Source organism: Poecile atricapillus, chromosome 24 (genome assembly GCF_030490865.1).
Source record: "Poecile atricapillus isolate bPoeAtr1 chromosome 24, bPoeAtr1.hap1, whole genome shotgun sequence".
NCBI lineage: Eukaryota > Metazoa > Chordata > Aves > Passeriformes > Paridae > Poecile > Poecile atricapillus.
The window spans coordinates 1,239,066-1,251,886 of record NC_081272.1 but is presented as its reverse complement, the minus strand read 5'-3'; the positions used below and the strand labels follow the sequence as shown (position 1 = coordinate 1,251,886).

Genomic DNA, 12,821 nt, shown 5'->3' with positions numbered 1-12,821 from the left:
ATATAAAATGGAGAGGCTCCAGCAGCAAGGACCACGAGACACAAAGGCTGACTCAATATCCCCGTGTGTCTGGCACCCACCCTGGATGGGGATGCAGGGCAATTTTAACAACTCAAATGCATCAAAACAGTTCCAAATAAGGGAGATTTATTATTTTGAAGCCTCGTGTTTAGCTGCCCTTAGCCCCACGCTCAGGACACTCAGGTGTGAGGATGAGGCTGGCCTGGCTCAGCTCCCTGCTCCAAATCAGAGCTTTTCTCCACCCCAAAGCAGGAGTTTTGTCGTGGCCCCAAACCCACCCCACGAGCCAGGAGCTCACCCCTGCTCCCAGCAAATCACCACTGCCTGAAAATGAAAAAAAAAGAAACATCCACAGACCCAACTGTGGCCTCATGGAACTGGAATTTCATTTTGGAAGTGAAAACCAGGAAAACCACTGCTTGAGTCAGGGTGCTGCAATCCGCCCTGTGCTGCTGCCTGTCCGGCTCACACCTCACAGCCCCGCTGCCAGAAATGCTCCCATAGAAAATCCCACAGAAATCCCACAGAAATTCCTGCTCAGCCCCCACAGCAAAATCCCTGCCTGGAGCCTCTCCAAGGGCAGCAAACAGAAAATCAGCCCAGGGCAGTGCCTGCTGTGAGCAGGGGCTTTGTGGGGATCCAGCTGGGTGGGGAGGGGACATCCCCAGGCCTTCTGGTGCCCCCCCAGCCCCAAAAGCAGCCCAGAAATCCTCTGTGCCAGCCCTGGAAACAGCAGGAATTCCTGAGGAGAGGCTCAGTGGCACTCTGAGGTCCAAAGGTTGGACACAGCAGTGTCCCTGTCCCTGGGCAGGGCTGCCAGAGCTCTCCTGCTCCTCTGCTGGGGCTCAGCAGCCACACAAGCTGTGCCAGGAGCCACCAGTGCCACCTCCTGCTCTGTTCTGTGTCCCTGGGCAGGGCAGGGGGTGGCTGCTGCCCTCCTTTCCCAGCCCCCAGAACCAACAAATTAACCCCAAAGGACCAACTCCTTCCAAGCTTTGTTTCCTTCCCCTCCAGCTCCTTTTTCCTTTGCTCTGTCTCTCCTCCACCCTTGCTCAGACCAGGTAAAGGCTGAGATCCTCCTGCAAAGCTCTGGGTGCAAATTTTCTTGGAGGAGCCCCAACAAAACAGGGATGCTGCATCTTTTCAGGGAAGGGAGACTCAGCAGGACAGAGCCTCATCTGCCCCCTCTGCATCATTTTAAGGGAATTAAAAGCTCCTTTCCACTGGCTGAGAAGCTGAGTGATCATCCTGGGAGCAATCTGGGGGACAAGAATATCTATCTGACCAGTTGTGGATATCTCCTTCCAGTTTGTGCTTTTTTAGACCCCTTAATTAACGCTGGCAGGATAAAACACTCGAGTCCTTGGACGGACTTGCAGCAGAATCAACACCACTTTAAGTGAAAGCTGGAGCTGAATCCTGCAAGGGAAGACTCACAGCCACTTGTTGCCTCGCAGAGTTCTGGCTCCCAAGTTAAAAAAAGGAGAGGAAAAAAAAAAATAAAAAGAAAAATAAAACCACAACCACACAGCACTGCTTCCTTGGAAACCATGGAAAAACATCTTTGAGGGAGCAAGCCAGCCCAGCAGGGAGGCTGGGTTTAAACAGCAGAGGAATTACACTGAACCCTAAACAGGTAAGTGGTCCTTATTGGGGATTGTTTACCAAAAAACCTCCCAGATTTGAAATAAATAAATATATTGAAATAAAATTAAATATATTTAATAAAACCCCTCAGGAATGGTGGGGAATTGTGGGCCCAGAGTGAGCACAGCTCCCATTACGCCTGCCCAGAGCTATGTGCTGCAGCTGCCTGAGCTCTGCCCGTGCTGGGAGGTCTGATGGGGACTCGGGGCAGCTCAAATGCCTGGGCTGTTTGGAGAATGCTGTGACTCCAGGCTTCCCAAAGCTCCTCAAGCAGCTTCATCAAGTACAAGTGATTTCCCAGTTAAATTCCATGCGGGGAATTGATTTTTTTTTTTTTTTTTTTTTTCCGGGAGAGCCATTCTTGTGTTTTCAAGGTGACGGAGTTAAAGCAGAACACAGGGAGCTGGAGCCTTGGGATTCCTGGGAAAACGATCCTGTCTGTGCTGGGGATGCACCAGCCTTTCTAATTCTGCTGCTAAACCTGAGCCATTCAGCAGCAACCGAAAAAAAAATCAACGAAACCCAAAAATCCGGCAAATGGCCGAGCGCAGGAGGCAGCGCCGTGACACAAACAGAGCTTCACAGGAATGACAATTGTCACGGAAATTGGAAATTGGAAATCGTTTGCAAGGAGAGCAGCAGCTTCTCGGGAAGGAGGAGACTCCATGGAGAGGAGGGAGAGCTGGGAATGCTCACCTGGAGAAGGGAAGGATCAGGGAGGGAGTGGGAGAGGGGTTGGGGACAAGGCCTGGAGGGACAGGACCCAGGGAATGGCTTGAGATTGGAAAAGGAGAGATTTGGGTGGGATCTTGGGCAGGAATTGTTCCCTGGGAGGGTGGGGAGGGGCTGGGCTGGAATTGCCAGAGCAGCTGTGGCTGTCCCTGGATCCCTGGCAGTGCCCAAGGCCAGGCTGGACATTGGGGCTGGAGCAGCCTGGGACAGTGGGGGTGACCCTGGGACAGTGGGGGTGACCCTGGGGACAGTGGGGGTGACCCTGGGGACAGTGGAGGTGACCCTGGGGACAGTGGGGGTGACCCTGGGACAGTGGGGGTGACCCTGGGGACAGTGGGGGTGACCCTGGGGACAGTGGAGGTGACCCTGGGGACAGTGGGGGTGACCCTGGGACAGTGGGGGTGACCCTGGGGACAGTGGGGGTGACCCTGGGGACAGTGGGAGGTGTCACTGGGGACAGTGGGAGGTGACCCTGGGGGTGGCACTGGATGGGATTTAGGATCCCTCTCAACCCAAACCATTCTGGGGTTCTGGGATTTTGCTGGGAGATGCCCTCACTCGCAGAGAAACAGCCAAAACTGATACTCTGCGTCCCAAATAAATCCTTGAAACAGGTTTTATGTGGGATTTAAATACTGCACAGCCCTTGATTTAGGCCTTGGTGTGGAGCTGACGTCCCCAGGTGAGACTTTATGAGGAGGAAAGCTTTAATTTACAGAATTCATTGGGCAGAGGAGTTCAATTCTTTAAAAAAAAATCGATTATTATCTTTTATCCTTATTGACATATAGATTAAAGGAGTGAATTTGCACATGCAGCCTGCTCGTATCCACACAGCCTCTAACACAGCAGCCACCTCCTGGACCAGACCTATCCCCTGCATCAGCCAAAAGCTGATATTCCAGAAAGGTACCCGGGATCTGCAGGTTTCCAAATGCTAACACTGAGCAGAATTCCCAGTGAGGCTGAGACTTTAAAGCCTGCACTGGCTACAGAAAATACCAGTGAATATTTCACTGGTCCTTTGCTTCAGCCCTGAGTCCTGATTTTTTTTTTCCTTTTCCCTGGAGAGTTCCAGAGCTCTTTTGCTCAGTGTTTATCTCCTGGCTGGATCATTGGGTCATTTTCTGTTCCTGGCCTGGCATCCACACGATGTCCAGGCAGGAAATCCCTGAGGATAACTCTCTCCTCATCCCAGGGGATGTTTGTGATATCTCCAGGAGCTCAGGGACCACGCCCAGCGGCTCCCGGGGATGCTCAGGCCCTGGAAGGGCCCCAGCCCTTGGAATATTTTGGGAATTCTGTCCATCCCTGTGCCCTGCTCTCCCAGCAGGGAATTCTGCCAGAGTTTTCCGCCAGCTGGATCCTCTCTGCACTTTCCAGAGGAGGCTCAGGCTGCTGGAGCTGCAATAACAATAAACTCTGAAGCCCTTTAAGGGCTGGGGGGGATGCATTTAATACCTTTGATTTAATATCTTTAATATATTCACATGTGCAGTACCCCCAGTGCTGTCAGGGGCTGATTGAAGGAACTGAAAATGAATTTATTGAGGACTCTGGCTGAGTCTGGTGTCTGGTGAGTGGCCCAGACTGTGAAATGGGTGTCTCCAGCCAGCAGGCACCGTGTCCTTTACACAGCTCCCTTTAAATTAAAGTGAAGCTCCTCGTCCCTTCTGACCTCCAGGCAGAGGCAGCATCCACTCAGAGCTGTTCCATACATTTTGTCCAGAAATTCTGAGGGAACTGGAAGCAACCAGGACGTGAGAGGCTGATGTGAGTCTGAAGGAGGACGGAAAATAACTGGAAAAGGGGAATTAATGTGCCAGCGCTGCCCCTCATCCCAGCTCACCCCCTCTGAGAGAGGGGAAGGGAAAAGCTCTCCCTGACCTTCCTGAAAGGGAAAACTGCTTTTTCTCCATTTCCTTCCTGCCCAGAAAACAATGCAGAAGCTGCTGAGACTCCTTTAAAGACCCTCTTGGAGGCCACAGCCACAAAGCTGCACCGCAGTGGAGGGAGAGACACCTCATTAAAGAGGCACCTTTAGATCTGGTCCAGAAACACCAAATCAAACAAATCTCTACAAATCAAATTTCCAAGGCTGTTGTTCCCATCAGCTGAGTGAGCACACACACCAAAAAAAAAAAACAACAAAAAAACCCCAAAAAAATTAATTAAAATAAAAAATAAAAATAAAAAAATTCTCATGGATTTGCTTTAAAATAATAACAAAAATAAATTTTCCCTGCAGTTCTGTAAGCCAAAGGAACAGCTTTGCTTCCAGTGACAGAAAGGCACAAAAAGCAGACAATTAGTGAATAAAGGGAAATATTTAAAGCAAAAAGTTTTCCCAGTTCTTGGAACACAGACGTGGATTCTCTAGAGCGGGAGGGGTGGGGGGGGGGTGAGGTACATTTTAACCAGATAAAGATCCTCATTAAAAATAATAATAACAATAAAATCCCATTTAACTGCTTCCAGCCTACTCGAGAGTTTAGAGCATTAGATCATGCTGGAGAGATCTACCCCGGCCAAAACGAAGCCAGCTCCACAGACCTCCCCCTGGAGCTGCTGCTGAAGGCTAAAATTAACTCTGGAAAGCTGATTTCTAAAAAAGCTCCGTGTCAGTGCAAGTGCAGCCCGGCAGGAGGGAGAGCTGCAGCTTCTGCATTCTGCCATCCCACCCAGCCAGGGAGGAGCCAGGCCCAGAGAAACCCCTGCAAAACGAGATGGGAAACACCAGCTCTGCAAAGCCCCCTCCTCCAGGTCACTCTTGTTACCAACGAGAGTCTGAAATTGCTTTAAAAATCAGATTTTCCCGCTGCCCCGCCGGTGATTTTTGAAGCGATCCCAAACTCTCGTTGCTGATAACTCTCCATCACCGAATGATGTTTTTATCAATGCACACAGGGCTTTTTTCCCTGCTGTTCCAGAGCTCCTTGTGCCCACCCCAAACAGCTTTTCCCCCATTTCTGGGCAGTCTGAGCACAGCCCAGAGCTCTGCCCGTCACCCCCTCCCAGCAAAGAGTCATTCTCATGCAATTCCAAGTCACCATCATGCAACTATTTATCCATAAATCCCGATCCGGGGACGTTCTGCCCGTTCCATGCATCCAGAGGCAAACGGATACTTTGCCATCCAAATCCCAACAGAGCGTTGATGATTTTTTTTTTTTGCCTTGTGGAAGGAAGCATTTCCATGCTCCCTTGCCCATGCCAAGCGGAAGAAGGGAAGTGTCTGCAATGCGCAGCCAGAGCTGAGAGATCGTGGCCTTCAAGGGAGCAGAGATGAAGAGCGAAGCAGCCAGAGAGGTGGTGGAGAGGATGGTTTGATCCCAGCATCCTGGGCAAAAGCCCTACAGAAGCATGGTGGGAGTGAGGTGGAGTGATGGGAGAAGCTGAGCGGGTTCAGCTCTCCAAGGAAAACCTCGGAACCAAGTCAAAGCAAGAAGGGACGAGAAAGGAAATGAATCAGAAACAGCTCCAGGATGGGAGGGAGAGGAAGAACCGTCGCTGGGATGTGCAGCATGAGAATCTGGCCTCAAACCCGGTATCACTTCCCGTTCTCCCGCAGCCCCGCTGACCACCGGCACGTTGTCACCCAGAAATCCCCGCCAGCCTTCCCAGCAAAGCCACCAAAGGCACTGCCCACCCCGGTCACTTCCTTTGTCCTCCTCTGTCCCCTGCGGGCCAGCAGACGTGCCCCAGAGCACACACACCCTTCCCCACGCCCACACAGAGCCTGGGGACACCGGCTCCTTCTGGGCTCCCCATCCCTCTGACACTGCTGGAGCTCCAGAACATCCTGAGCTGGGAGGGACCCACAAGGATCACCCAGTCCTTGCATGGAATGACCCTGGAATCCCCCCACGTGCCTGAGAGCACTGTCCACAGGCTCCCTGAACAATCTGCCTCTGTCAAGCTGTAACCAACAATCTGAGCCCCACGCTTTGCTGCCTTATCCCGAGACTTGCTGCCACCAGATTGTCCAACCCACGGTGCCAGACCCCTGCAAGGAGTTAAAGGCACCTCTGGCCCATTTGGAAAGTCCCATTCCCCGTTTCTCTTGGAACAGGCTATTTTATTTATTTGCTATTTATTTATTTATTAGTGGCTTGCCAGCGCTCACCCCCCCCGAGGCCATGGCAGTGAACACCCGGTGGCACTGATGGCTCGATGTCCTGGGATGGAGGCCTTGAGGGAAAAGGTCCATTGATGTGATACAGAGAATGTGGAAGCCACATGCAACTGCAGAGGATGAGGATGGGCAGATCTGGAGAGCACCAGCAGGAAAAGCCACCCAGAGCTTGGATCCAGGGGCTCAGGCAGGAGCCTGGAGCTCCTGCTCTCACCCTGGGGTGGTTTTTTCTGGAAAGCCCTGCCAGGGAAGCTGCATTTCAGCATTTTTCCCTTGGAGAAGCACAGGGAGGATGGCAGGGAGGCTCTGCTGCAGCCTGGCTTAACGCAGAGCTGCTCTTGTGAAAACACCAACCGATTTCCAACTCCCTCATCCCCCTCCCTCCAACTCCTGGGAATGCCCTTGGCCAGTGGCCCCGGCAGGCTGGCAGAGCCCGGAGCAGAGGAGCTGGGAGCTGGCTGTGGCTTACCTTTGGTTTTAAAAGCAAAGTTACAGTACTTGCAGACGTACGGCCTGACGTCTGTGTGCGTGCGAATGTGTTTCTTCAGCATGCTGGGTTTCTTGCAGCGAATTCCACACTCCTCACAAACATACTTCCCTCTTCCACGGCCTCGCACATACACATACTCTTCGTTTGATTTGTACCTATGAGCAACAGGTGGCGTGATAAAGGGGAAAAAAAAAAAAAAAAAAAAAAAGAAGATTCCCACCTCAACAGAAGAAGTCACAACTTTGCTGGGTTAGTTCAGCGCGTTATTGACACCGCAGGTCTTGGCTGCTGTTTGGGAGCTCTGGGTAATTAGGCTAAATGGGAATTATCACCCAAAGCTTGTGCCCAGATGTCTCCAGACGCCTGACTGCTGTGCTGGGACCTTCTCGTGCCCTGCATCTGCTGCTCTGCACACACCAGAGCCCAGAGCTGAGCTGAGCCATGGGGAACCCCCATCCTAAAACACGAGCTGAGGCCACCAGGCCAGGCTGGATGGGGTTTGGGCCAGGCCAGGCTGGACAGGGTTTGTCCCAGACCAGGCTGGACAGGGTTTGGGCCAGACCAGGCTGGACAGGGTTTGGGCCAGACCAGGCCAGACTGGACAGGGTTTGTCCCAGGCTGGGCTGGACAGGGTTTGTCCCAGACTGGACAGGGTTTGTCCCAGCCTGGACAGGGTTTGTCCCAGACCAGGCTGGACAGGGTTTGTCCCAGACCAGACCAGACTGGACAGGGTTTGGGCCAGACCAGACCAGACTGGACATGGTTTGTCTGAGGCCAGACTGGACAGGGTTTGTCCCAGACTGGACAGGGTTTGTCCCAGACCAGACTGGACAGGGTTTGTCCCAGACCAGACCAGACTGGACAGGATTTGTCCCAGGCTGGGCTGGACAGGCTTTGTCCCAGACTGGACTGGACAGGGTTTATCCCAGACCAGGCCAGACTGGACAGGGTTTGTCCCAGACCAGACTGGACGGGGTTTGTCCCAGCCTGGACAGGGTTTGTCCCATGCCAGGCTGGACAGGGTTTGTCCCAGACTGAACAGGGTTTGTCCCAGCCCAGCCCAGCTGCCTCTCACTCCCTGCTGTTTAAAGCCTGCCCAGTCTGGGCACTGGGAAAACTCATCCCAGCCAAAGCTCCTGGGACACCTCCCACCCACCAGGGCTGCAGCCAGAGCCACCTGAGAAATCACCAGTGCCACAACCCCCCCGTGACCCCTGCACAGCCTGAATGAGACACCCAGAATGGACACAAAGAGAAGAAAACATCCTTTCCTTCCCTTTTTTTTTTTTTTTAATAAATAAATCATGCTACCATTAAATGTAAACACTGCAGACTCCAGGCTCTTTTATCTTTGGCACAGGACAACGATTTAGGTTTACCCAAGAGAATGAGATCGGTCATCCTTCCTTCCCATGATATATTTTATTTTCTGTCCAGGCATTAGTGCATGGGGAAGGCTGCAGGATGGGGGGGTTGAAAAACCCTTGTAAGACTGAGACAAATCTTTCAGCCTCCTGCTGTTCTGCAAATGAAGTCTGCAATTTCCTGTACTTGCAGCACAAGAAGAATAAGGTAACACGAAATTGCTCCCCTCAGATCTTAAAGAGGCCAAATTTTTGAAGCATGGCACTTCTTGCAAGTCATTTTTCTACCCAGGAGGAATTAAGTCTGGTCTTCAGAAGTCTCCAAACATCCACCCTGGAAAAATCAGGCTGTCTAAAGCCTCTTAATAGGAGATCCAGAGGCATCCAACACCATCAGTCAGGTTTTAGTATCTTCCCAGTGAAGCCTATTCCAAACCAGAAGGGTGAGAAAGCAGCAGCCAGACTGAGGAGAAACTTGAACAGAAACAGCTGCACTGGAATAGATTGAGCACTTCTGAGAGTGAATATTTAATAAATTCATGTATTTGTAATGTAGGAAAACAAGGGTCACAGAAAGCCACACAAGGACCTCTCATCCAGCCCAGAATTGACAGGATGGGAATGGATGCACCCATGGGAACACCTCCAGCTCCTGCAAGGGTGGACTTGGAAGTGTTTGAGTCCCACTGCAGGCACCCCTGGATCTCCCACACACTTCACTCCTTTCTCTCAGGGAGAATCCAGGCAATTCCAGCTCCAGGGGGGTGTTTGGGGGAGCTGCAGCTGGAATTCAGGATGATCCTCCTGGGTGCTGGGAGTGAGCTGGGGCTAAACCCTCCCCGTGCTGCCAGCGCTGGCTGAGCCCCTTGGCTCTGCACAGAGACCTGGGAGATGCTCAGAGGGAGAGGAGCTGCTCCTAAATTCAGGGGATGAGCTCACGGGTTCAGGTTTGGACATGGATTAGAGAAAATAGAGGAGATCTGGGTGTTAGACAGCCCCAGTCTGCACCAGCAGCATAAACCAGGTTTTGGTGTCCAGCAGCTGCATGTGGGGGGCCAGTTTGTGTTTTTGTCCTCCAGCATCAGCAGGAGTTCTCTAGATCATCACCAGGGTCAGCTGCTGGCCCAAATACTTCATTTTGTCACCACCCATCGTGCTGTTCCAAACCATCACAATCCCCAAAAAACCCTAAAAACACCAACATCAAAACCCATCATCTCATTATCTGGCCAGGGGGCCTGAGCTGGTGTGTGGAGAGCTCAGCCAGTGCCCCAGTCTCCATCCCAGTATGCCCAGTTATCTCCATTTAACCCTAAAGGATCCCAGGGCACACGTTTGTTAGGGGTGGTTGATGTCCCTTCTCTGTTCATCGATGTTAAGGAATCAGAAGGAGCAAAAGGAATCAGGAATCCTGAATTTTTTTCTGCTCAGGTTTGTACTGCAGGCTTCCCTCTCTGCCTCCTTCCTGCCTGTCAGTGTGCTGGGAACCACCTGGCCATTGAAAACCTGGAATTTCTCCTTCATCAGCCTCGTGCTCGCGCTGCCCTGAATTACACCCTCCCATGGAAGTGTTTTTGTGTCCCTTCCTCAGCCTCATTAAAGCCACGGCCGCTGCAGTGAAAGAGACGTGTGATTTAATCCGGAATCAGGCACTGCAGGTCCGACACTTCAGCACAGATATTCCCCCACAGCTCCCCGAGACCGCGTGGAAAACAGGCAGGGAGAGGGGAGACAGAGGAAAAGCGAGTTGATCTCAAGGAACACCAAACCAAAGAGGAAGAAAGCAGGAGGTGACAGCGCCATGACCCAGAGAACGCTCTGCAGATGCCATCTGCCTGCTCTGAGGGATTGATGGACATCATTCCTTCAGTGGGATCCCGCTTTCCCAGCTCCCCTGCCCGTAGGATTTGCATCAGAAAGACAAATCAGCCGCAGCTCACTCCGTGTGAGGATTTACCCTGGGCACAGCACCTTTCTCTCCCCACGAGATTTGCTGCCAGCACATCCTGTGGATGGCCACAGCTGGGGTTTGTGTCAGCAAATCTGGGTTTCTCTTCCAGAGCCCTGTGGAATTCCCAATCCCGTGGTTAGCAGCTCCCAGCTCCTGCAGTGCCACCTCCCCTCAAGGCTGGGGTGGTTGGGAACACGGGGAGTCGATGGTCATTGAGGCTGATTTAGGGACCAGTCCTTTCAAACAGACACACAGAAATAGAAATTCAGCTCTCTGATGCATTTTTGAAAGGTTCTTTTGGGCCAGCACTGCAAACCCTCCTCTGAGCAGGAGGAGCCGGCGCAGCCTCGGCAGCGCCAGAGACCCGATGGCCCCAGAATGGGCCCAAAATCCCTGTCAGGAGGCACAGGAAACCCAACAATGGGAAAACACAAACCTGGAGAAAGCTTTGTCTCAGCTCCTTCCCTTCAGCTGAAACCCAAACCCGAGGAGCGTTTCTTCCTCTGCAGCCTGTAGGAGGTTTGGTTCTCAGTATCTGCTGTTACAAATTCCTGACCATTCTTTTTAGCCACAAACACTTCTTTTTTTCCCCCTCAGCTCTGTGAGCCACATCCAAAATCTCCATGTGGCTGGAAACCACAGGATAAAACCTCGGGCAGGCGGTGGGGAAGGAAGTTTGGTGGTTGGCAGGCAGGGAGGAGGAGCAGGTTTCTGGGGGACTCATTTCTCACAGCTGGCCTGAATCACCCCTTCCCTCCTGATTCTTTTTTCAAGTTGTTTTTTTTTTTTTAAATTCCACCAGGATTTTACCTTGCCCTGCAAAGGCTTTGCTGATGTGACCTTGCTGGTCACAGCGGTTATGGTTTAATTATTGAGGTGGGCAATTAATTTTGTGAATTTTCACCATTTGAAGCTCGCTGCTGTATCAAGAACACCCCTGGAGGCTCCCACAGCAGCTGAAGAAGTATTTCCTCGACTGGTTTTAACATTTGATGAAATCCCTTGTTTGCTTTTTGGATTTAGGGTGCACAGAGCAGGAATGGGATATCTGATCCCTGGGTTTGGTTCCCTGTCAAGTGAGGCGAGTCAAGCTCCGGGTTGTTGCCTTCGGTGTCAGATTTTGGGTTTATTGACGGCACATTTCATCTGTCACCAGGCTGCCCACTCATCTGGCTTGCCTCAATCCTTGGGAAGTTCCTGACAGGCTGCTCTGGGATTAAATGATCTCATTTATTCTTTAGGTCTCCGGCAAAATTTGCCAGATCAGGGATAAATGTGTAACTACCGCAGTGCCACTAATTACTGATCATTAATTGCCTTCCTCCCAACTCACTGGAGGATGTCCAGCCTTCCTGGACTCCTGGGATTTCCCTTTGGAAGGATGTCCAGCCCTCCTGGACTCCTGGGATTTCCCTCTGGAAGGATGTCCAGCCTCCCTGGACTCCTGGGATTTCCCTCTGGAAGGATGTCCAGCCTCCCTGGACTCCTGGGATTTCCCTCTGGAAGGATGTCCAGCCTCCCTGGACTCCTGGGATTTCCCTCTGGAAGGATGTCCAGCCTCCCTGGACTCCTGGGATTTCCCTGTGGAAGGATGTCCAGCCTCCCTGGACTCCTGGGATTTCCCTCTGGAAGGATGTCCAGCCTCCCTGGACTCCTGGGATTTCCCTCTGGAAGGATGTCCAGCCTCCCTGGACTCCTGGGATTTCCCTGTGGAAGGATGTCCAGCCTCCCTGGACTCCTGGGATTTCCCTCTGGAAGGATGTCCAGCCTCCCTGGACTCCTGGGATTTCCCTCTGGAAGGATGTCCAGCCTCCCTGGACTCCTGGGATTTCCCTTTGGAAGGATGTCCAGCCCTCCTGAACTCCTGGGATTTCCCTCTGGAAGGATGTCCAGCCTTTTGCTGCCTCCACCTCCTGAGGATACCAGACTTAAAACCACCCAAATTCACTTCTGCTTCAGGAAACTTTTTCATTCACAGCTCTACCCTTACCAAAATTGCTTGATTAATAGAAAAAAACAAAGACAAAAAAAAATAAACAAGAAAGAAAACCCCAATGAACAAACAAACAAGCAAACAAACCCTAAAAAATAAACCCTAAACAACACATGCACAAAAAACCCCTCTCCATTTCTTATGTGCATCTCATTAAAAAACAACAAAGTTCTCCCTGCTGGGTTTCAGTGCTCATGATCCCAGGACTGACTGTAAGTTCCTTCACTTATTTTTTTTTCACAACTCAATCTTTGAGCTTTTCTCTTTTTTCTGTTTTCTTTCCATTTTGGTAAATCCTGGCCCAGAGGACTCAAGATTTCAGTTTTTACTCTCACCTGTCCAATTTCCTTTGTGTGTTTGGGGCTGGGTCCCAACATAGGATACAAAAATATATCAGCTAAATTATGCAGGCACATTTTTTCGACGGTTTTTTGGATGTTTTGAGGATAAATTAAAGCTAAGGCAAGGCTGGGGAGGGTTTGTCTGCC

General features: G+C 51.5%; 1 protein-coding gene across 1 annotated transcript in view; it reads right to left on the bottom strand.

The window, feature by feature from the left end:
* HIVEP3 (HIVEP zinc finger 3) overlaps positions 1-12,821 on the bottom strand; it is a 185,708-nt gene that overhangs the window by 11,768 nt on the left and 161,119 nt on the right. The window contains exon 8 of the mRNA XM_058856761.1: positions 7,005-7,180. Within this exon, the coding sequence (XP_058712744.1) occupies positions 7,005-7,180 (176 nt within the window). The remainder of the gene's footprint in view (positions 1-7,004; positions 7,181-12,821) is intronic.